Below are 21,352 nucleotides of genomic sequence, written 5' to 3'. Positions count from 1 at the left end.
GAAATGTCATCTCTGAATACAGTTGCCATGGAGGATCTATTAGCTTTTTTCCATCTGTTAATAACCAATTCCTACCAGGGAATACATTTTCCAGAGAGCAGAGATGCAGTAAATATTTATGAATTTGAATGGACTTGAATACAGGTCACATTCAAAGCTTGGATGTGAAACATCTCGAGAGATACACTCAAGAGCTGAAGTTTAATCTTTCTGAGAGAGATCAGGTTTCCTCCACAGAAAACTTGGATCTCATGTTTCCAAAATGAAGGTCACTCTATCCACTAATATAGATAAAGTAATGAATACTAATATGTGGGTTTTAGGTTTGTTTACATTGAGGTCCAAGTTCTCTATTCCTTCTTTTAGGTAGCAGACAAAAGTAACAAAATCTGTGCTTTCTCAGTCTCTGATAATTTTGCCTACAACTGATGAATGCAAGCAACAGTGAGAAATAAACATTGTCTGGAGTATATGCAGTTATGGCCTGTAAGAGAGCCTTGCTGGGCATTCTTTTTTTTAAATTTTTTTTTACTTATTTATGATAGTCACAGAGAGAGAGAGAGAGAGAGAGAGAGAGAGATTGAGGCAGAGACACAGGCAGAGGGAGAAGCAGGCTCCATGCTGGGAGCCTGACACGGGACTCATCCCGGGCCTCCAGGATCGCGCCCTGGGCCAAAGGCAGGCGCCAAACCGCTGCGCCACCAGGGATCCCCCTTGCTGGGCATTCTGAGGCAAGTCTGCATTCAGAAGGAAAGATGAGGTGATCCATGAGCCTTTGCTGTCAGGGGTACCCGCCGCCTCGGCCGCCCGGCGGGCCCGCGCCGCAGGTGGCATCCGGGGCGGGGCCTGCGCGCCGGCGGGGGCCTGGCCCCTCCCCAGGTGCCTCGGCGCGCAGGCCGCCCCCCGCGCGCCGGGCCTCCGGGTCGCCCAGTGCGCAGGCGCCGGCCGGGAGCTCCGAGCGAGCGGCGGCGGCCCCGCGGACGGACGGACGGTCGGGCGGGCGGACCGACGGGCCGCGCGCCATGCCGCCCTGCGCCTGTGAACTCCGAGCGCCCGAGGATGTCTGCGCTGGCTGAGGAAGGTGCGCGTCGCGGGGGCCGCGGGCGGGGCGCGGGCAGGGACCCCGAGCCGCCGGGGCGCACTGTCTTGGGCTGCGCGCGGCGGCCTCGTCCCTCGCCGGGGCTGTGCGCCTCGCGGGCGGGGCCTCCCGGACCCTGCGCTCCCGGGACGTGGGTGCGGCGCGGGCGGGCTGCGGGAGCCGCGGGGACCGAGGAGGGGGCGGGTCCGGCTCCCGCGGGGCGGCCGCGAGGGGACAGGGGCGCAGGCGGAGGCGGCTCGGGTTCAGGGCAGCGCCGGCGGCGGGACGGACGGTCCCGGGACGGCTCGGGAGCCTCCGGCCACGCCGCCCGCCGCAGCTGGTGCCGGGTCGGTCCTCCGGGTGCGGGGCGCCGCCCCCGGGCGCTGAGGCACGTGGGGAGCCGCGCGCTAACTTCGCGGCGCCCTGGCACCGGCCGCGCGGGCGGCGTGCGGCACGCGCCCCGGGGTACCCGCCGCCTCGGGCGCCCGGCGGGCTCGCGCCGCAGGTGGCATCCGGGGCGGGCGTGCGGGCTTGGGGAGCTGCGGGGACGGAGGAGGGCGCGGCGTCCGGCTGCGGCGCGGGGCAGTCGCGAGTGGACAGGGGCGCAGGCGGGCCGAGGGCCGGGAGGGGCAGGGCGGGAGGGAGGGCGGGGCGGGGCGGCGGGGCCACTGGTGCGTTATTTCTTATACCCCACTGATGAGTGATACCGTACGTTAATTGTCTTTCTTTGATTGAGTTATTTTACTCAGCATAATACCCTGCACTCCCATCCATGTCGATGTAAATGGTGGGTATTCATCCTTTCTGGTGGCTGAGTAATATTCCATTGTATGTGGACCACATCTTCTTCATTCATCTGTCCATGGACATCGTGGCTCCTCCCACAGTTTGGCTACTGGGGACACTGCTGCTATAAACATTGAGGTGTAGGTGTCCTGGCGTTTCACTGCATCTGTGTCTTTGGGGTAAATAACCAGTAATGCAATTGCTGGGTCATAAGGTAGCTCTATTTTTAACTTCTTGAAGAACTTCTTTACTGTTTTCCAGAGTGGCTGCACCTGCCGTGTTCCCACCAACAGTGCCAGAAGATTCCCCCTTCTCCACATCCTTGCCAACATCTGTTGTTTCCTGTCTTGTTCATTTTCCCCATTCTCACTGGCGTGAGGTGGTATCTCATTGTGGTTTTGATTTGTATTTCTCTGATGGCCAGTGATGTAGCAGGTGAAGAACCATTTATCATGCAGATGGACCTCAAAAGAAAGCAAGGTAGCAATCCTCATATCAGATAAATTAGATTTTATTTTTATTTTTTCCAGTTTTTTTTTATCGGAGTTCAATTTGCCAACATATAGCATGACACCCAGTGCTCATCCCATCAAGTGCCCCTCTCAGTGCCCATCACCCAGTCATCCCCACCCCCCGCCCACCTCCCCTTCCACCACCCCTTGTTCCTTTCCCAGAGTTAGGAGTCTCTCATGTTCTGTCTCCCTCTCTGATATTTCCCACTCAGATAAATTAGATTTTAAACCAAAGACTATGTAGTAAGAGATGAAGAGAGACACTATATCACACTTAGAGTCTATCCATTAAGAAGTTCTAACAATTATAAATATTTATACTCCTAATTTGGGAGCAGCCAATTATATCATTTATTATTTCTAACAGTTGTAATCTTTAGGACTTTCTAAATATAGTATCATGTCATCTGCAAATAGTAACTTTTCCTTACCAATTTGGATGCCTTTTATGTCTTTTTCTTGTCTGAATGCTGTGACTGGAACTTCAGTACAGTGTTGAATAAAAGTGATGAGAATAGGAATTCTTTTCCTGTTCCTGATCTTAGAGGAAAAGCTTTCATGTTTCACCACTGAGATGTTGTTGGCTCTGGGTTTGTCATATATGGCCTTTATTACGTTCTGGATGTTTTCTCTAAACCAACTGGAAGAGGTTTTTTTTTTTTTTTTTATCATAGATGTTGAATTTTGACAATTTTTTTTTCTGCATCTATTGAGGTGATCATGTGATTTTTATCCTTTATTAATGTGTTCTATCATACTGATCGATTCAAGGATATTGAACCATTCTTGCAGCCCCAGAATAACCTCACTTGATTGTGGTGAATGATCCTTTTAATGTATTGTTGGATTTGAGTCTCAGGGTTTTTTAGTGTTTTTTCTGGGTGAGTATGACCACAATTTATTTATATTGAAGCTTTGTATGGGGGGCACTCAAATCAGTAGGAAGAATCAAGTTTATTTAAATCATAAGTTTACTCAGTAAACATTTCCTTCTAGGAAAAAGAACTGAAAGAATCTCTGTGAGATAGGAGGCATCACTGAAAGTCTTCAGAAATTATGGGCAGATCCGTGAGGAGTTGAGGCCACCCCAGAGGGATTGGGGGGGGGTGGGTGACTGCGAGATTGCAGAGAGTTACAGAGAGAGAACAGAAGAAATAACCAGGAGGTGCAAGTCAGTATTTAAGCCCTGAAGCTTCTTTGAATTCTTTATTCATCTTTTCAAATCTCATAGGCATAAAGAATTTATCAATGCACCAGATGGAGATTTACCAATTTTTAAACAAAACGCGTGTCTTCTAAGATGATCCAACATAATAAAATGAGATAAATAATAATTATTTTCCTTGAGGTATTTAAAAATAAATGTACAGAGAAAGCACGGTTACGTTTTACAGTCTGCCAAAACTTAGGGATAATGGCCCTCTCTGTCTCTGTAATTGCAACAGGATGGGCATTTCAAGGCCCCTGAAAGTCAGAGCTGTGGAAACGGTGCAGTATAGATTTCGGTTCCCTCTAAAGCGATGCCTTGGTAACACCGTCATTGCTTCCAGCCCCTTTTCTGAGGGGAGGGCTTCTTGAGCCTATGAGCTGCTCATTAGTTTCTCCTGCCGAGTGGAAATGGTCCAGCAGGTGGGCTGTTCCCACAGGAATTCCTGAGCCAGCTCTTGGCCCCTGCAGCTGTGTCTGCACGACACATCTGACCTTCCCTAGGCGGCCGGGTTGCCGGGTCCCCGATGGGTGTCTGGCACATCCAGTTGCCAGCTCCATCTACAAACACTTCTGGGGTTTACCAAGTTGTAGCTCCACTGGACTTTGACAACTTCCACTGTATCTTAAACAGTGGGACAGATCTCTCCTTAAATAGCAGGAAATCACAGGTTCAGTAGGATGGTGCTCGCACACCAGAAAAACTTCAAGTGTGGATTTCTGTGTGTCTCATCTTTTTTTCTGTGTGTGAAGCCTTTCAAGGAAGGCCGAGTGAACGCAGGTTAGAAACAAGGGCTGCAGGATTAGCATCCTCTGTTCCCATAGAAAGGCATGTTCGACACTTGGATGTCTGGCCACGAGTGGAAAATCAGAGAGGGGTAGATGCCTTTGTCACCAGGATATGTATTTTTAATCCATCTGGTAAATCTTCCTAGCAATTTGTTCTTAAAGACTTTTATTTATGAGAGATGGAGAGAGTACAGAGGGAGAAGTGAAGGGAGAGGGACAAGCAGACTCTATGTGGACTGTGTAGCCAATGCAGGGCTCCATCCCAGGACCCTGAGATCATGACTTGGGCCAAAACCAAGAGTCAGACACTTTTCCAACTGAGCCGCCCAGGTGCCCCCTTCCTAGCATTTGTAATAATCTGGATAACTTTGGCTGAATTTCTAGATACGTGGTGATTATATGATTCTTTAGAAGATACTTTTCTGTGCGTGTCCGGTGGATACAAGAGAGAAGATTCCCGTGTTTTCACTCATTTAATGTTTCCCAATGGGCCAAGCTCTGTGCTCAGCATTCCATGTATTTTTAGTAAACAAGAAGGCCCTTGCTGGAGTCTGTGGAGGGAGATAAATATTAAGTAACTACATAACAATTTCTAGAAGTGTCTTCACGATTATAATTACGAGTCTGCTGTGGGGGCCACCCTGAAGGAGGGGCATTAGTCGTATGATGAGAGGCAGCCTGGAGCGTGGGGGCAGGCGTGGCATCTCAGGTGAGTTCTGAAGGCTTCCATCAGGAGTCGGGAGCAATGTGGGGGGTGGTGAAGGGAATCGTCTTCAGGCCCAAGGAAAGGGTGTTCAGGGGAGCCTCAGGGACCCTCCAGGGCTCTTGCCTGGGCCAGTGGAGGATGGTGCCATCCTGGGCAGTGTCAAGGGTCTGGTAAGGTTGGAACCACTAACCCACTACTTGGGGATATTCTTTAATCTGCTTCTAGGTGGTATGGACACAATTGCATATTTAGGAGGATTTTAGGAGAATACTAAGTGCTGGAACTATAGTTTGCAAAGCCCGGTCTCCTTGTTTAGGTGTGGTTTGGGATTTGCTTTTCCTTCTCCAGATCTCCAATCTCTATTTGTATCCAGCCCACCTGGAGATCTTATCCATCGTCTTTTGGATCATCTAGAATCTGTTAGATCCCAAAGTCCTCAAGGCGAAGTGTCTGGTCAAGCCTCGCATTTCACAGATGAGGAAACTGAGGATGGCTTGCAGCTGCTCCTTCCCATAGGAGTGCTCTTTCTCTCCACCAGGCTGTGTACCCCGACCACACCCTCCCCCCGCTGTGCTTGAATTAGTAGAATATTCTCTTAGCAGGTCTCTGCCTCCAGTCTCCCTGGGCTTGAAACCATCCTACACACAGCTGCTGGGATAATCTTTCTAAGGCCATTTTTATCATGTCACTTCTCTGCATGCTGTTTTCTGTTGCCTTTTGTCAAATCCAGATTTCTCCTTTCTGGCTTTCAAAGCTTGCTGCAAAATATCCTCTTTCCTGGGGTACTCCACATGAAGCTTTGTGGAGCAAACACTGCTCCTGTGGGATTGCTGTTCATGGTTTCCTGTTGCCTGCCACTGGGCCTTTGCACAAGCCATATCACCCACCTGGGAAATTCTCTATCAACCTGTTTCTTTGTTCCATTTCTCCCTCAATCTGTGTCCATTTCTCTTTCCTATCTAACTCTGAAGCCCTTTTTATCCTGGAACGTCTATGCTTCCTCCAACTCTGGCCGTTCCTTTACTCTGTGGTTCCTTTTAGCAGTTGTTTGTTCAGCGTAGATGATTCAGAAGATGTCCTATGCAAGTGATCTTAAAGTGCAAATGAGTCATCCTGGTGTGGCTACAGAGAGACTTACAAATAAATACTGGAAGTACCCCACGCTGAGCTTTCTTGAAAAGAAGGTTCCCCAATATGTGTTGACAGTGATGCAGTTACATGAGGTTGGCGTATTTCACACTAGGTTTTAAGCGATGTGACCCCCATGCCTGACTGGCAGACAGGATGCCACAGCATGCTTCTCAGAATGAGGCCGTGGCTCCCACGGGCCCAGGAGGTTCTTCAGTGTCCTGTGCCTGCCCGTGGGGCAGAGGGTGCTGGCTGCCGGGCTGTGTGCTCCCCGGGCCTGGGTGTGGAGTTAGAATCCGACTCTGAATCTAGGATCATATGTCTTCGATTTGGAGACTGTGTATCTTTGATTTTCCCATTTTAGAGTCCTGTTTTAGCAGAACCCAGATCCTGTTGAAAGTGGTAGAAGCTGAATGCTCTTCCCTAGAAAACTCGGTGTCAGATTTGCTGTGGAATCAGAGGCTGAGCCTGTTCTCCTTGTGGATTGAAAAGCCAGCAGAGCGTTTATACCGGATGTATGCCCCTCGGCTGCGGGATGCGCGATCTTGGGGTGACCCTGGGGCACGATAGCGAACGAGTGGGTGAGGGCTGGGTGGCTCTGCCCCTCCTGACCTCCAGGCTGTGTGCACTTGGCTGTGACAGCGTCTGTGAGCATCAGTCCTCTTCTCCGTGGAATGGGGGTAGTGATGGTGCCGTCCCCTCTGCACCCGTGCAAGGAGGCTGTGTGAAACTGAGGATCCCAAGATGTAGGGAGCCCGTGGGACCAGCCAGAGGTGAGGCCTGGACTGATGTTTGGGTTCCCTTCCTAGGGCCGTGCGCTTCCCTGAACTCTGCTGTGTCGCTAAGCAGATGGCATCCTGGCGAGAGCTCCGTGTGCACACATGTAGTGAATGTGCTTTGACCATAGAAAGGACTATACTCAGAAGGTAAGATTGCATCTCCCATATTTATGGGAAAGCACTTTTAAATTACTTCTCAGCTGTTTTTTACAATCCAGCAATCATTAGGAGAGACTGTGTCTTTTATTTTCACTGATTAAAACTTTGAATATTTTTATGGAATTAGAAGTGGCCCAACAACTCGTCATGGGACACATTCGAAGTATGACTACACAGGTGTTTCTGGAAACTCTTCAAAAGTACGCACTTCCATGGTCTGTTCCGCTTTCTGATCTTGATGGCTTGGCCTCAAGTTGGTCACCCCCAGTGCTGTGTGTCTGGTATAACCTCGTCCTCTGCATGCCGGGAGCCCTTGGACAGAGTGGGGCTGGCTTAGCTTTTCCACACTAACCTCCCATCATGTCTGCTGCTTTCTGCAGACCTGTTGTCATGGGGTCTTCTTTTCCAGATGCATCCCCAGCCATACCTCATCACAGGTCTGCATCTTTCTCCCATGTCCATTGCGCAGAGCATCCACACTCTTCCCCCAGAGTCTCTCTGAGTCATAGTGGGGTCCTGGGGGTGTCCTCTGAGACCTGAGTACTCAGTGTTTGTCCCTGATGGTCATGGCTCTTTTTCACTGATAGGTTATCTAACTATAATGCATCCGTTGGTTCATCCATTGGCTGAGAGCTGACTTGGGCAGCAGATCGCCGTTTCCTTTGCTATTGCCCCTTCCCCCAAACAGCTGTGATTTTGTGCACCTCACCCTTAGCTCTGGGGCCCCATCTCTAAGGGCATGGAACCAGATTAGATAATTTCTACAGTTATTATGAGTTGTAAACACCAGTTTCTCTACTTTTGTATTTTTGGGGGGGGGTTTACCTGTTCGGCAAGATCTAATTTGCATATTTACCTTTGCACAATATAGGTTCGAGCTGCGTTTTATTTTATTTTTTTACAAAACCAAATGTATTTTCGAGATCCCCAGGTGGCTCAGTGGTTTAGCACCTGCCTTCGGCCCGGGGGATATGATCCTGGGGTCCTGGGATCAAGTCCCACGTCGGGCTCCCTGCAGGGAGCCTGCTTCTTCTCCCTCTGACTCTGTCTCTCATAAATAAAGAAATAAAATATTTAAAAAAAAACTTTCTCATGTGCTTGTTGGCCATGTCTGTGTCTTCCTCTGTGTGATTTCTGTTCATGTCTTTTGCCCATTTCATGATTGGATTGTTTGTTTCTTTGCTGTTGAGTTTAATAAGTTCTTTATAGATCTTGGATACTAGCTAGCCCTTTATCTGATACGTCATTTGCAAATATCTTCTCCCATTCTGTAGGTTGTCCTTTAGTTTTGTTGACTGTATCTTTTGCTGTGCAAAAGCTTCTTATCTTGATGAAGTCCCAATGGTTCATTTTTGCTTTTGTTTCTCTTGCCTTCATGGATGCATCTTGCAAGAAGTTACTGTGGCCAAGTTCAAAAAGGGTGTTGCCTGTGTTCTCCTCTAGGATTTTGATGGAATCTTGTCCCACATTTAGATCTTTCATCCATTTTGAGTTTATCTTTGTGTATGGTGAAAGAGAGTGGTCTAGTTTCATTCTTCTGCATGTGGATGTCCAATTTTCCCAGCACCATTTATTGCAGAGACTGTCTTTCTTCCAGTGGATAGTCTTTCCTGCTTTGTTGAATATTAGTTGACCATAAAGTTGTGGGTCCACTTCTGGATTCTCTATTCTGTTCCATTGATCTATGTGTCTGTTTTTGTGCTAGTACCACACTGTCTTGATGATCACAGCTTTGTAGTACAACCTGAAATCTGGCATTGTAATGCCCCCAGCTCTGGTTTTCTTTTTTAAAATTCCCCTGGCTATTCGGGGTCTTTTCTGATTCCACACAAATCTTAAAATAATTTGTTCCAACTCTCTGAAAAAAGTCCATGGTATTTTGATAGGGATTGCATTAAACGTGTAAATTGCCCTGGGTAACATCGACATTTTCACAGTATTAATTTTTCCAATCCATGAGCATGGAGTATTTTTGCATCTCTTTGTGTCTTCCTCAATTTCTTTCAGAAGTGTTCTGTAGCTTTTAGGGTATAGATCCTTTACCTCTTTGGTGAGGTTTATTCCTAGGTATCTTATGCTTTTGGGTGCAATTGTCAATGGGATTGACGCCTTAATTTCTCTTTCTTCAGTCTCATTGTTAGTGTATAGAAATGCCATTGCCATCAGAGAAATACAAATCAAAACGACAATGAGATGCCACCTCACACCAGTGAGAATGGGGAAAATTAACGAGGCAGGAAACCACAAATGTTGGAGAAGATGTGGAGAAAGGGGGAACCCTCCTGCACTGTTGGTGGGAATGTGAATTGGTGCAGCCACTCTGGAAAACTGTGGAGGTTCCTCAAAGAGTTAAAAATAGATCTGCCCTACATACGACCCAGCAATTGCACTGCTGGGGATTTACCCCAAAGATACAGATGCAATGAAATGCCAGGACCCCTGCACCCCGATGTTTATAGCAGCAATGTCCACAATGGCCAAACTGTGGAAGGAGCCTCGGTGTCCATCGAAAGATGAATGGATAAAGAAGATGTGGTCTATGTATACAATGGAATATTACTCAGCCTTTAGAAACGACAAATACCTACCATTTGCTTCGACGTGGATGAAACTGGAGGATATTATGCTGAGTGAAATAAGCCAATCGGAGAAGGACAAACATTATATGGTCTCAGTCATTTGCGGAATATAAAAATTAGTGAAAGGGAATAAAGGGGAAAGGAGAAAAAACGAGTGGGAGATATCAGAAAGGGAGACAGACCATGAGAGACTCCAAACTCTGGGAAACAAACAAGGGGTGGTGGAAGGGGAGGTGGGTGGGGGGTGGGGGTGACTGGGTGACGGGCACTGAGGGGGGCACTTGATGGGATGAGCACTGGGTGTTATTGTATATGTTGGCAAACTGAACACCACTAAAAAATAAATTTATTGAAAAAATGAAAAAAAAATGTTCGGCCAACCTTCACATTGTTTATACCATAGGCTCTAAGAAAGGCTTTAAGGAATCTAGTTAACCTTTATTTCCAACATCAAAAGCATGAAGTTCCATTCTTAAAGCCATAGATTCGAATGAAGAAAGGTTTTGACTGTGTCACTGCAATATGCCACTTGCAGAAGCCCTTTGAAGTAACCAGAATGGACTTTATTGGCCTTGCCGATGTCCTACAAATGTTTTGTTCTCATCTTTCATTTAAAACATGAATTATTTTTCCCTTTTGATTATCGAGTATATTTCATCATGGAAAATCAGGGTCTTCAACTTGGTGCTCTTTTTTCTTCAAATTGCTTCCAAAATGAGGTATACTCTGGAGTTTTGAATGGATCATGTTTTTATTTTTACAGTTCTCTTCCATAGCAAATCAAGCTCATTAGGCATGTGGCTGACCGCAAGCTGTTCTGTGTGAACAGGAAGCAGCGTGTGAATTGGCATTTGGATACAACTTTTGTTGGGGGGGATCAGTACATAGAGCTTCCATTCCTTAAATTAAACCAGGCCACGTGTTCTTGTCCTTGTTACTGCTCTTCAGGTACTTATGAATGAAGCAAAAAGTCTTCTTCATGTAATAATGGGTTTTAATTTTTGTTTAATTTTTAATATTTTATTTATTAATTCATGAGAGAGACACGGACAGAGAGAGGCAGAGACACAGGCAGAGGGAGAAGCAGGCTCCAAGCAGGGAGCCAGGTGTCGGACTTGATCCCTGGTCCCCAGGATCAGGCCCTGGACCGAAGGTGGCGCTAAACTGCTGAGCCACCCGGGCTGCCCTGGATTTTTCATTTTTAAACAGGAAAATCACTTAGTGGCATTTCTCACAGTAGCTCTTACAGGTGGGGTTTCACTTCTGTTCTATTAATAGTTTTCTTATAAGGTAAATATCTGCTAGCATACTACATGTTAGCAATGACTCTGCTACATTGCGTGCTCTTGCTATTACAAAAAGCCCAACAGTCATTTCTCCTTTTGTTGAGTTTTTCAAATGAATGGCTTTATTTATTACAGTGGGTAATAGCAGTAGACTTTCCTGCAGTACAGTCACCTTTAATAAATACTGTTAATTGGCGACAGTTAAAAGTTTATACACAAAAGAAGCAGGTGAATCAGACTAGACCAGATCTAGAGGGAGATACAGAAGCAAATTCTCTACTTGTTACACTGTGGTCTGTTAGATTTAATATATTATTCTGAGTGAAATAAGTCAGTCGGAGAGGGACAAACATCATATGGTCTCATTCATTCGGGGAATATAAAAACTAGTGAAAGGGATTCAAGGGGAAAGGAAAGAAAATGAGTGGGAAATATCAGTGAGGGTGGCAGCACGTAAGAGACACCTAACTCTGGGAAACGAACAAGGGGTGGTGGAAGGGCAGGTGGGTGGGGGTTGATGTTGATTGGGTGACGGGCACTTGACGGGATGAGCACTGAGTGTTGTATATGTTCACAAATCGAACTCCAATAAAAAAAATACCAAAAAAAAGGGGAAAGAGAATAGATAAAAATAAACTTCATTTGAAAAGATTTAATATATCATCTTACTGTGATTATATCTTAGTCTTTACACAAATGCTGTGTCAACAAGTTGCTGAATATGTTGTGTCTCATGGCATTGTACAGAACTTTGTGCAATAGTCATTTCATACAGGAATTCTGCCAATAATTTTCTTTCATTATGTAGTTTTTGTCTTTCATTTTGAGACTCATAATAATGGCAGTAGTGTGATTTCCCTTTTAGCTGTAAGGAGTACAATGTTTCATAATGTACGTGTAGTTGGCTTTTATTTTTCAGTTTTTCTTTAAGGTAAGATACATGTATAAAATTTGCCATTTTTACCATGTTAATGTACAATGTGGTGGCATTAGGTATATTCAGAATGTTGCGCAAACATCACCACTCTCTATTTCCAAAACCTTCTCATCACTCTACACAGAAACTCTGTGGCTGTTAAGCGCTAACTTCCCTTGTTGCCCACCCCCAGCTCCCGGCAACCACCATTCTACCCTTTGTCTCTAGATTTTAACTGTTTTACATAGTTCACATAAGTGGAACTATACAGTACTTCCCCTTTTGTAACTATACCATTTCATGCAATGCTTTCAAGGTTCGTCCATGTTGTAGCATGTATCAGAATCTCCTTCTCTTTCATGGTTGAATAACATTGCACTATGTGTGTCCACTGCATGTTGTTTGTCCATTTATCTGTTGATGGACACTTGCGTGTGTCCACCTTTTGGCTATTGTGAATGGTGCTGCAATGGACATTGCTGTGCAACTATCTGTTTTGAGTCCCGGCTGCAGTTCTTTTGGGTAGACACTTAGCGGCTGAAATGCCTGCTTATATAGTAATTCTGTTTAGGTTTGTGAGGAGGAACCATCAAAGTGTTTTCCGTGGAGTCTGCACCATTTTACATTCCTACCAGCATTATATGAAGGTTCCAATTTCTCCATATCCTCATCACTACCTGTTACACTCTGTAATTTTTGATTATAGCCATTCTAGTGGGCATGAAGTGGTAGTTCATTGTGGTTTTGATTTGCATTTCCCTAATGACTAATGATGTTGAGCATGTTTTCAGGTAGTCTGGCGATCTGATTGCCTTTTTGTTGTTGAGTTTGGCATTTTTTTATATATTTTAGATATTAAACCCTTATCATGTTTTCACCTTGCAAATATTTTTCCCATTGTGTAGGCTATCATTTCACTTGTCTTATAGTATCCTTTGTACAAAAGTTCTAATTTCTATAAAGATCAGTATCCATTTTATCTTGTGCTGCTTATGCTCTTGGTAACATATTTAAGAATCTATTTGCAAACCCAAGGTTATGAGGATTTACCCCTTGATTTAAAATTTGAGCTAATTTTTCTGTATGGTGTGAGATAGGGATCTAAGTTAATTCTTGTGCATGTAGGAATCCAGTTGTCCTGTATAGTCTATTTTGTTTTCATCTCTATTTTTTTAAAATTTTTATTTATTTATGATAGTCACAGAGAGAGAGAGAGAGAGAGAGAGAGAGGCAGAGACACAGGCAGAGGGAGAAGCAGGCTCCATGCACCGGGAGCCCGACGTGGGATTCGATCCCGGGTCTCCGGGATCGCGCCCTGGGCCAAAGGCAGGCGCCAAACCGCTGCGCCACCCAGGGATCCCTCATCTCTATTTTTAGTGGCTATCAGTTTTTATCTGAGAAAGCATTAATTTGTGCTTTCTCTGGAAACAATTTATTGGCAAAAGGTCAATATCCTTAGTTTAAAAATTATTGGAAAAATTTGGTGGCTTCATGACATTGTATAACAGAATTTCTTAAACGACAAAGCCCTGGCGGTGGGGGAAATTAGCTCTCAGGATAAAGAAAACCTAATTCTTATTATTGTGCTTTGTATTCTGACTCTGTTTTGGCGGCTTATATTTTTGGTTGTTTTTGTGAAATAAATGCATTTTCAGTTCCACTTCTAGCATAGCTAGATTCACTATCAGTTAAGGTTGGAACCCTGTTAACTTTCTTTGTTGATGTTATTAGTCTGTGGTCCATTTATCTAGTAATAATACATAGTAGGAAAAGGCCAGTTGCAATTAATCCACATTAAACAGGGTATGAAAAGAGCAAGAAAATGGTGGGGGAAGTGAACAGAACTTTATCTAGGAACAGGAAATCTAAAATGTGACCACATTTGAAATGTAATTAAGAACATTGTAGGTTACAGTTGTAACTGCTAATTCTTAGCATGGATGCAATGCATCCTGCTGAATTTTCCTTTGTTGGCATAATATTGCTACCAACATTTTATAAGAGCACTTTGACTTTTCCAGTTAAAAGGGCATTTTAACAAAAATATTTGAAGGCTTTAGTTTCTGCAGTAGTATTTGGTTTTTGTTCATTTTTGAAGTTCAGATTGTTCCCTTTCGAAGTGGGGAGTATTGTCAGATATGTTACATTTTTCTCAGTTGTTGACTAGCAGACCTCTTTCAGAGGCTTGTTTACCACCAGCATCACTTCATCATCATTTTCGTCAGCCCTGTGAAGTCCTGTATTTTTGCAGTCATGTTTATGGTGTCCAAGATAAAAACCAATGACAGTGTAGAGGGCATGTGTTAGGTGGGAAGAAGTGTTTAAATGAGGGCTGGTATGAACATTGTCAGTTTATTGGTGAATATCATAATGTCTATATTCCTGTAATATAGACGTTAATTCCTTGTTTGGGAATTAGATCCTAAATATTCAGAAGATAGGAACCTCTATGTTTGTATCAGTATTTTCTTTATTTTCCCAACATTTGTTTTAGAGAGAGAGAGAGAGAGAGAGAGAGAGAGAGGAGAGGGGCAGAAGAAGGAGAGAGAATCTCAAGCAGATTCCACAGTGAGTCCAGAGCCCAACATGGGGCTCAATCTCATGACCCAGAGACCATGACCTGAGCCAAGATCAAGAGTTGGATGCTTAATCAACTCAGCCACCCAGGCACCTCTGTATTACTATATTCAATGACTAGGCTTCTATGAACTAATTTTAAGTCTTTTACCTATCTTAGTTAATTGAATATATGACTTGAGATAATTATAGTTGTGTAGTAGAAATTTTCCAAACATGATGGCGATAAGCAAATGCTGCGAAGGTTAATAGCAAAGCTCTGACAAGCTCTGCAGCCCTGGCCACAGCCTTATGAAAACAATTATGCGAAAATAATAATCCTGTCGCAGATTCAAATCCAGGCGCATAAAAATCTTAATTGATTTTTTTTCTTTCAGTAGTGCTAAGTTGCCAGTGGAAACTGCCCATGGGCCACATGAGAGACCACGGATCCTGCAATGCTCGGGATGCATAAAGCTGGCACAGAAGTGCTGCAGAGAGGCTGTCACCAGTTAGAGGGAAGGAGCTAGAGAAGCAAGAAGTGCGGCAACAGCCAACGGTCTTCAAAGGTAGATGGGCTGTGCACCCCCTTCCTGAATGGGAGACCAGCACAGAGACCTGGAGGGGGTGTGTGTGTGTGTCACGCCCCGCCCCGCCCCGCCCCGCCCCGGCTCCGCCCCAGGCCACGGCCTTCCGCTGGCTCACGTGACCACGCAGCAGGCATGCAGAGAGGCTGGCTGAGCTCTGCCAGGCCAGCAGGGTCTGTGCCAGGCCTGGGAGACTGCGAGGACAAGCAGCAGGTGACGGCCTTTCTGGAGAACATGGAGGTGGAGAGCAAGTACCAGTGCTACTGTGAGAAGGACCCGGACGGTGAGTGCTGGCAGAGCAGCATGTGGGAACACGGGGAGACGCATGGGGATGGCCGGGGGCTGCAGGGGTCACGAGCCACCTCTGAGGAGATCCAGAAGGGGTCTCTGGTCTAGGTAAGTTGGTGGGGCCAGGTGCTTGAGGACCCCTAATCCTCTGCCATCTGCCCCATTCCCCAACTGAGTCAGATTCATTTAATCTTTTATTATTTTTTTTAATTTTTATTTATTTATGATAGTCACACAGAGAGAGAGAGAGTGAGAGGCAGAGACACAGGCAGAGGGAGAAGCAGGCTCCATGCACCGGGAGCCCGACGTGGGATTCGATCCCGGGTCTCCAGGATCGCCCCTGGGCCAAAGGCAGGCGCCAAACCGCTGCGCCACCCAGGGATCCCCATTTAATTTTTTAAGGCCAGAGAAAAATGAATAATTTTGCAGGACATGGTGTTTACTGTAACTGACAAAGGAAGAGATAGAAAACCTAAATGGAGAAATTTCCAGACACCACCCACAAGAAATAAAGTTGGGGGATGAAGCTGCCCTCCATAATGTATCCGATCCACCTGGTTTCCCATGGGAACGCCATAAAACACTTAAAGAAGAGATTACTTTAGTGGCGTTGAGATGATTTGAGAGCATATAAAAAGATTGAAACTTTCCACAGTGTAAAAAAGAGCGGAAGGAGTGTAACACTGATACTATGACCCAATAAAGACAGGACCAGGAGAAAAAAAACAACTTCAGAGAACTAATGAGGAAAGTCTCAGTAAGATATCATCAGTGGATTCCACGGCACATTGAGTGACCAAAATATCTAGCCAAGTGAGGCCCCTTTTGGGAAAGCCACGATGAGATGGGTAGTATTTGGAAATTTATAAATAAATTCTGTGACTAGAATTCCCATATTACCTAGTCACACCAGGAAAACACTATTGGTATATATGGTAGAAAATATTTTGTGAGATTGAACATTAATTACTTGCAGTAATTTTCACTTTCATATGAACTTAATATTTAAAATTATGTCCTGGAGTAAAACACATATCATCATAGGGTTACCAGCATTTGGAAATTCTGGGAGAGCATTTAAAAATTCCTGATACAATACAAAGTCCCAGGGTGGACAGGGTAGGGGTACGCACTCAACTCACTTGGGTGAAGAGGGAAAGATGATGTGGAAAGAGGGGCTCCTTGTTTATAAAAGCCCCTCAGAAGAAGGAAATGAAGTGGAGAAAGAATGTATTTATTTGGGGCATATAATGTTTAAGTTGTAGTTATGGTACAGTATCAATACAAATTTAATCTGGAAAAATTAAGAATTGTCGGAAAGAAGAAAGACAGGGAGGGGTGAAGAGAAGCCATCCCTAATCCTGTAGTCCCTGGAAACAGCCGGTATTAGTTGTCACATATCCGCGAGCCTCTCTCTATCTGTTCATCCAGCCATGATAGAGCTCCGTGAAAAAGGCAGACAAGATGTTAGTCTGAGAGGCAGGCATGTGGAGTGACGACAAGCTCTGATACTGAGCCAGGTGGCCTGAGTTTTAAGTCCCAACTCATTTGTTTCTATGTGTGGGACCATTGCAAGTTATTATTTAAAGAGTAGATGAGGGGATCCCTGGGTGGCTCAGCGGTTTGGCGCCTGCCTTTGGCCCAGGGCGCGATCCTGGAGTCCCGGGTTCGAGTCCCACGTCGGGCTCCCGGCATGGAGCCTGCTTCTCCCTCCTCCTGTGTCTCTGCCTCTTTCTCTCTCTCTCAGTGTCTATCATAAATAAAAATAAATAAATAAATCTTTAAAAAAAATAAAGAGTAGATGACCTGATCCCTACGAGTGTATTACTTGATACCTATTAAAAACTGGAAATTCTGCGGTGCAACTGTTTTATATATATAGTGCAGGGGGGTAATTTCTTCAACTGTAAATAAGAAGAGGCTCAAGTAAGTTTTCAAGTATAACATTTTAAAGGCACCTGTGTAAGAGCTGAAGTAGATAAAACGTAAAAGCCAACAGTTTTGCATTTGTTAAAGCAGATTTTTTAAGGAACTCCATGTGTCTTCTAGTGCACTAAAATACAATCTCACCTTTGTTGTTTCTTGGGTAATGTTGGGAAAAAAAGGACCCAATTTTTCCCTGATAGTATAATTTTCCTTGTTATACAGGATAGAAAGTTATCTAAGCTCAATGGTTCTGAGAAATGTCTTCATCTAGGAGCAGTCCTTCTGTTTCTTAGAAGTTTGAATTTGGGAGGAAGGTTGACAATCTGGGGGAAAAAAAGACTAAGTGAAAGGAACCGCATGCTCAGGAGGGCACACACCACGCCAGCTCCCTTGCCTCTAGTGGTTATCGTGTACCAACCCAAGTGGCTGCTGCCTTATCACTTGGCTTTAATCATCATGTGTATTTTTAGCAGAGATATGAACTACAACTGATACTTCAAGTACTGAAGCAATATGTTTTAGGAGTTACAGATTTTAGAAAACTATCATAATTATTCAAGGGAAAAAGGTTTAGCTTTTATGTGGGCTCTATTTGATAACGATTTTTACCCCCATTTGACATCATATGTAACAATGTATGGTGATAGTAACTAAATTTACTGTGGTAATCATTTTGCAATATATAGATACAGCAAATCATTATGGTGTACATATAAAAGTATTACAATGGTACATGTCAATGATGTCACAATTAGAAAAACTTTGATTAAAAAAATAAACATTCACATGAGAATCTTAAAAAAAAAAAAGACAGACTAAACCATAGAAATAAGCCCACTTATTTATTCTCTATAGATTTATAGAAACGTTTAATTTTTTTTTGAGGTTTAGTGGATCCGTTTCTATTTGCAGTGCTGAAAACCCTTCAACTATCTCACCATTCACTAGCAGATGAACTTGTTGTATACTCTTGTTTTTCTTCTAGATTCATGAAAAGCTCCACTACTATGAGAAGCAGAACCCCGTGCCCATCCTCCATGGCACAGCAGTCTTGGCCGATGATGTAAGTGTGCCTTTCGGAGCTCCCTGCCACCCAGCTTCCTCGGGCCCGGTCCTGAGCAGAGCTCTTCTTGGCACAGACACAAGTGTGAGATCCTAGGGGTGAAAACCAGAAAAAGCTGCAAATGTTTCCAAAAGTCCTGTCACCGAGGACCTTATGTGGATACTGTGCTGATTTGCATTCACTCTCCTCAAAAAATTGTGTGTGGGGATGCCCTCTGTTCTACCTGGGTAGCTACGGTAGCAGAAGTTTGAGGCTAGAACTGTCTGGGCAGAGAGAAACTGTCAGCTACTAGTGTTCTGAGAAAGTCACAGGCAGGAGGAATGCTTTGGAGAAATAAAGACAAATGAGCTAGGTCTGTTGCTGACAGTGCTAAAAAATTGACAGGTACGCTAGTGTCAGAACGAGGCCTGATGAAATACATAAAAAGACAGGATTGTTTTCAAAATGGAGTATAAAGCATCGTAATGATTTATGGATATTAGACCTTTCCAGATTACCTTCATAACCAAAGAATAAGTTTAAGAAGCAGTTGGCATTGATGGAGTAATTTCCTGTAGCTATCATTTTATTTTCCGTCTGGGGGAGGGAATTACCTTGCTGTTTCTTGTCATTCACTTTCAAACTCGGATGAATTGAAAGCACACCTGGATAAACTGTAAAGGACACTAAGCCAGACGCGAAATAGGTCTCGTGTGAAGGCTGGTTTTCATGATCTCCTAGGGCTTATCTGTTGCTTTTTAAACCTTTTCCTTGTTTATGATTTTAAAAAGCCATAGTTTAAATATCGGGGCCATATGATTAAAAAAAAAATCGATCATCTTCAGAAGTTGATTTTCTTATATGTGTTTTCTATTTTATTTGTAAAAGATTTTACTTATTGATTTGTGAGAGACACAGAGAGAGGCAGAGACACAGGCAGAGGGAGAAGCAGGCTCCCCATAGGAAGCCCAACGTGGTACTGGATCCTGGGCCGGAATCACGTCCTGAGCCAAAGTTAGATGCTCAGCTTCTCAATCACCCAGGTGTCCCTGTGTTTTCTATTTTAATTTAGATAATAAGGCATATGTCATCAATGTCTAAGTGATTTGCTATTTGGTTAATCCCCCAGACTCCTTTCAGGTTTTATCCACAGATTAGAAATTATAGGGATCTTTCACTTGATGTGTTTTATGCAGATGCTTATTCCTCTGCTCCTCTTGGTTCTTCATTAGAGAACCAAACTTTTTGAAGTGAAGTTGAGTAAAGGTATAGACATAATTCTAGTAAGGGGCAGTTGCCACTTGAGGAAGTCTAAAGTAATCACTTTATTTTTTTTTAAACTTTTTTTTTTTTAAAGATTTTATTTATTCATAAGAGACACACACAGAGAGAGAGAGAGAGAGAGAGAGTCAGAGACCCAGGCAGAGGGAGAAGCAGGCTCCATGCAGGGAGCCCACAGTGGGACTTGATCCTGGGTCTCCAGGATCAAGCCCTGGCCCAAAGGCAGTGCTAAACTGCTGAGCCACCAGGCTGCCCAATTTTTAAAAACTTTTTATCAGGGACGCCTGGGTGGCTCAGTGCTTAAGTGTCAGCCTTCAGCCCAGGGTGTGATCCTGGAGTCCCGGGATCGAGTCCCACATTGGGCTGCCTGCATGGAGCCTGCTTCTCCTTCTGCCTATGTCTCTGCCTCTCTCTCTCTCTCTCTGTCTGTCTCGTGAATAAATAAAATCTTTAAAAAATTCATCAAATGCCTCTTTTGTGCCAACCACAGGACTACGTGCCTTGTTCCCTTGCATTCTTATAACAATCATATTTACCACCACTTCTTCTCTTGCTTTAACTGTACTTTGAGATAACTGTGGATTCATGTGTTGGAAGACATAATACAGATCCCACGTACCCTTGACCCTGCTTCCTCCAGTGGTGACATCTCGCATAGTTATGGTGACCACAGTGGGTACATCATCACTGATGTAGTCCCTTAGGCTTTTTCAGATTTTACCTGTATTATATGCACACACTTGTGTATGTGCATACGTTTGTGAATTTTTTCCTGTCCAGTTTATTATATGTGTAGATTACTGTTTCTTTTGAACATATGATGGAAAGAAGGCTGAGGTAAATTATGGGAGATAAATGAAGTATAGACCTGGTTTGAATCTAGGTCTGTTTGACTCAGAGTTTTGATTTTTCAATAGCAGTAGTGATGGGCATTCCTGGGTGGTGCAGTGGGTTGAGTGTCTGACTCTTGGTCTCAGCTCCGGCCATGATCAGGGTCATGATTTGGAGCTTCGTGTCAAGATCCATGCTGAACGTGGAGTTTGCTTACGATTCTATCTCCCTCTGCCCCTGTCCCCTGCCTCTCTGTAAAATAAATTAATCTTAAAAAAAATAATAGTCATGAATAACAGTAATAATAATAACAATAGCTGAAGCTCCCTGAGTTACATATGAAACAGACTATTTAGCATGTGCCGGGGCTGTTCTAATATATTACCTCATTTAACCTCCCCCCACCCCCAAGAACTATACCTCATTGAACTAGTATCATTAATTAAACTAATCATATTTCCAAGGAACAAGGAATTCCTTTTACTGCTCCTGAAATCAATAATAAAATAGTGAAATTCTACCTCCTTTTTATATAATTTTCAATTTGAACCTCTGACCTTAACCTGATCTGATCTTGGCAATTGTCATGTTTTTAAAGGTGTGTATATCTGTGTATGTGTAAAGTGAGACCTGTATTATTATCCATCGAATTATGTTGGGACACCTTACATATATTGTCATGAAATCATAAAGAAGAGCTAGCTTAGGCATGAAGCCAGGTTTTTAAGGGAATAAGTGTAAATCATCAAGAATACTTAAGAGTGTAATAGGGAGACATTTTTTTCCCCCTAAAGTAGGATAGATCTTTTTGGCCACATGCAGTCCCAGGAATGTTTGAGTTTAACGTCTCAAGTTACAGATCCAGCTTTCCAAGGGAAAGTGAATACATTTGGTGAATGATCACTGATTATCAAAAT

General features: G+C 44.2%; 2 protein-coding genes across 7 annotated transcripts in view; both read left to right on the top strand.

Moving 5' to 3' along the window:
• Positions 1–953: 953 nt before the first annotated feature.
• LOC140615874 (uncharacterized) lies at positions 954–15,311 on the top strand. 5 transcript variants are annotated; one of them, XR_012016383.1, is made up of 6 exons: positions 954–1,081; positions 2,126–2,344; positions 6,570–6,720; positions 7,015–7,131; positions 14,879–15,049; positions 15,198–15,311. XR_012016383.1 is itself a non-coding variant. In XM_072795936.1 (5 exons), exons 1-5 carry the CDS (start codon positions 1,060–1,062, stop codon positions 14,994–14,996), a joined length of 624 nt encoding a protein of 207 aa, XP_072652037.1. In that variant the 5' UTR covers positions 954–1,059; the 3' UTR covers positions 14,997–15,138. The 5 variants fall into 5 exon arrangements, 4 of the variants coding, with proteins under 4 accessions (XP_072652037.1, XP_072652036.1, XP_072652038.1 ...); XM_072795936.1 differs by lacking the exon at positions 15,198–15,311 and having other exon boundaries at positions 14,882–15,138; XM_072795935.1 differs by lacking the exon at positions 15,198–15,311 and having other exon boundaries at positions 14,879–15,138.
• LOC140615870 (ankyrin repeat domain-containing protein 26-like) overlaps positions 15,168–21,352 on the top strand; it is a 185,417-nt gene continuing 179,232 nt past the window's right edge. The window contains exons 1-2 of one of the 2 annotated variants that reach the window (XM_072795925.1): positions 15,168–15,350; positions 18,267–18,344. The gene's annotated coding sequence lies outside the window, so the exon portion shown is untranslated. The remainder of the gene's footprint in view (positions 15,351–18,266; positions 18,345–21,352) is intronic. The other variant, XM_072795926.1, reaches the window with a different exon arrangement.

Source organism: Canis lupus, chromosome 24 (assembly GCF_048164855.1).
Source record: "Canis lupus baileyi chromosome 24, mCanLup2.hap1, whole genome shotgun sequence".
Lineage (NCBI taxonomy): Eukaryota > Metazoa > Chordata > Mammalia > Carnivora > Canidae > Canis > Canis lupus.
Note: the sequence above shows the minus strand (reverse complement) of the source record. Positions and strands in the feature narration are given on the sequence as shown.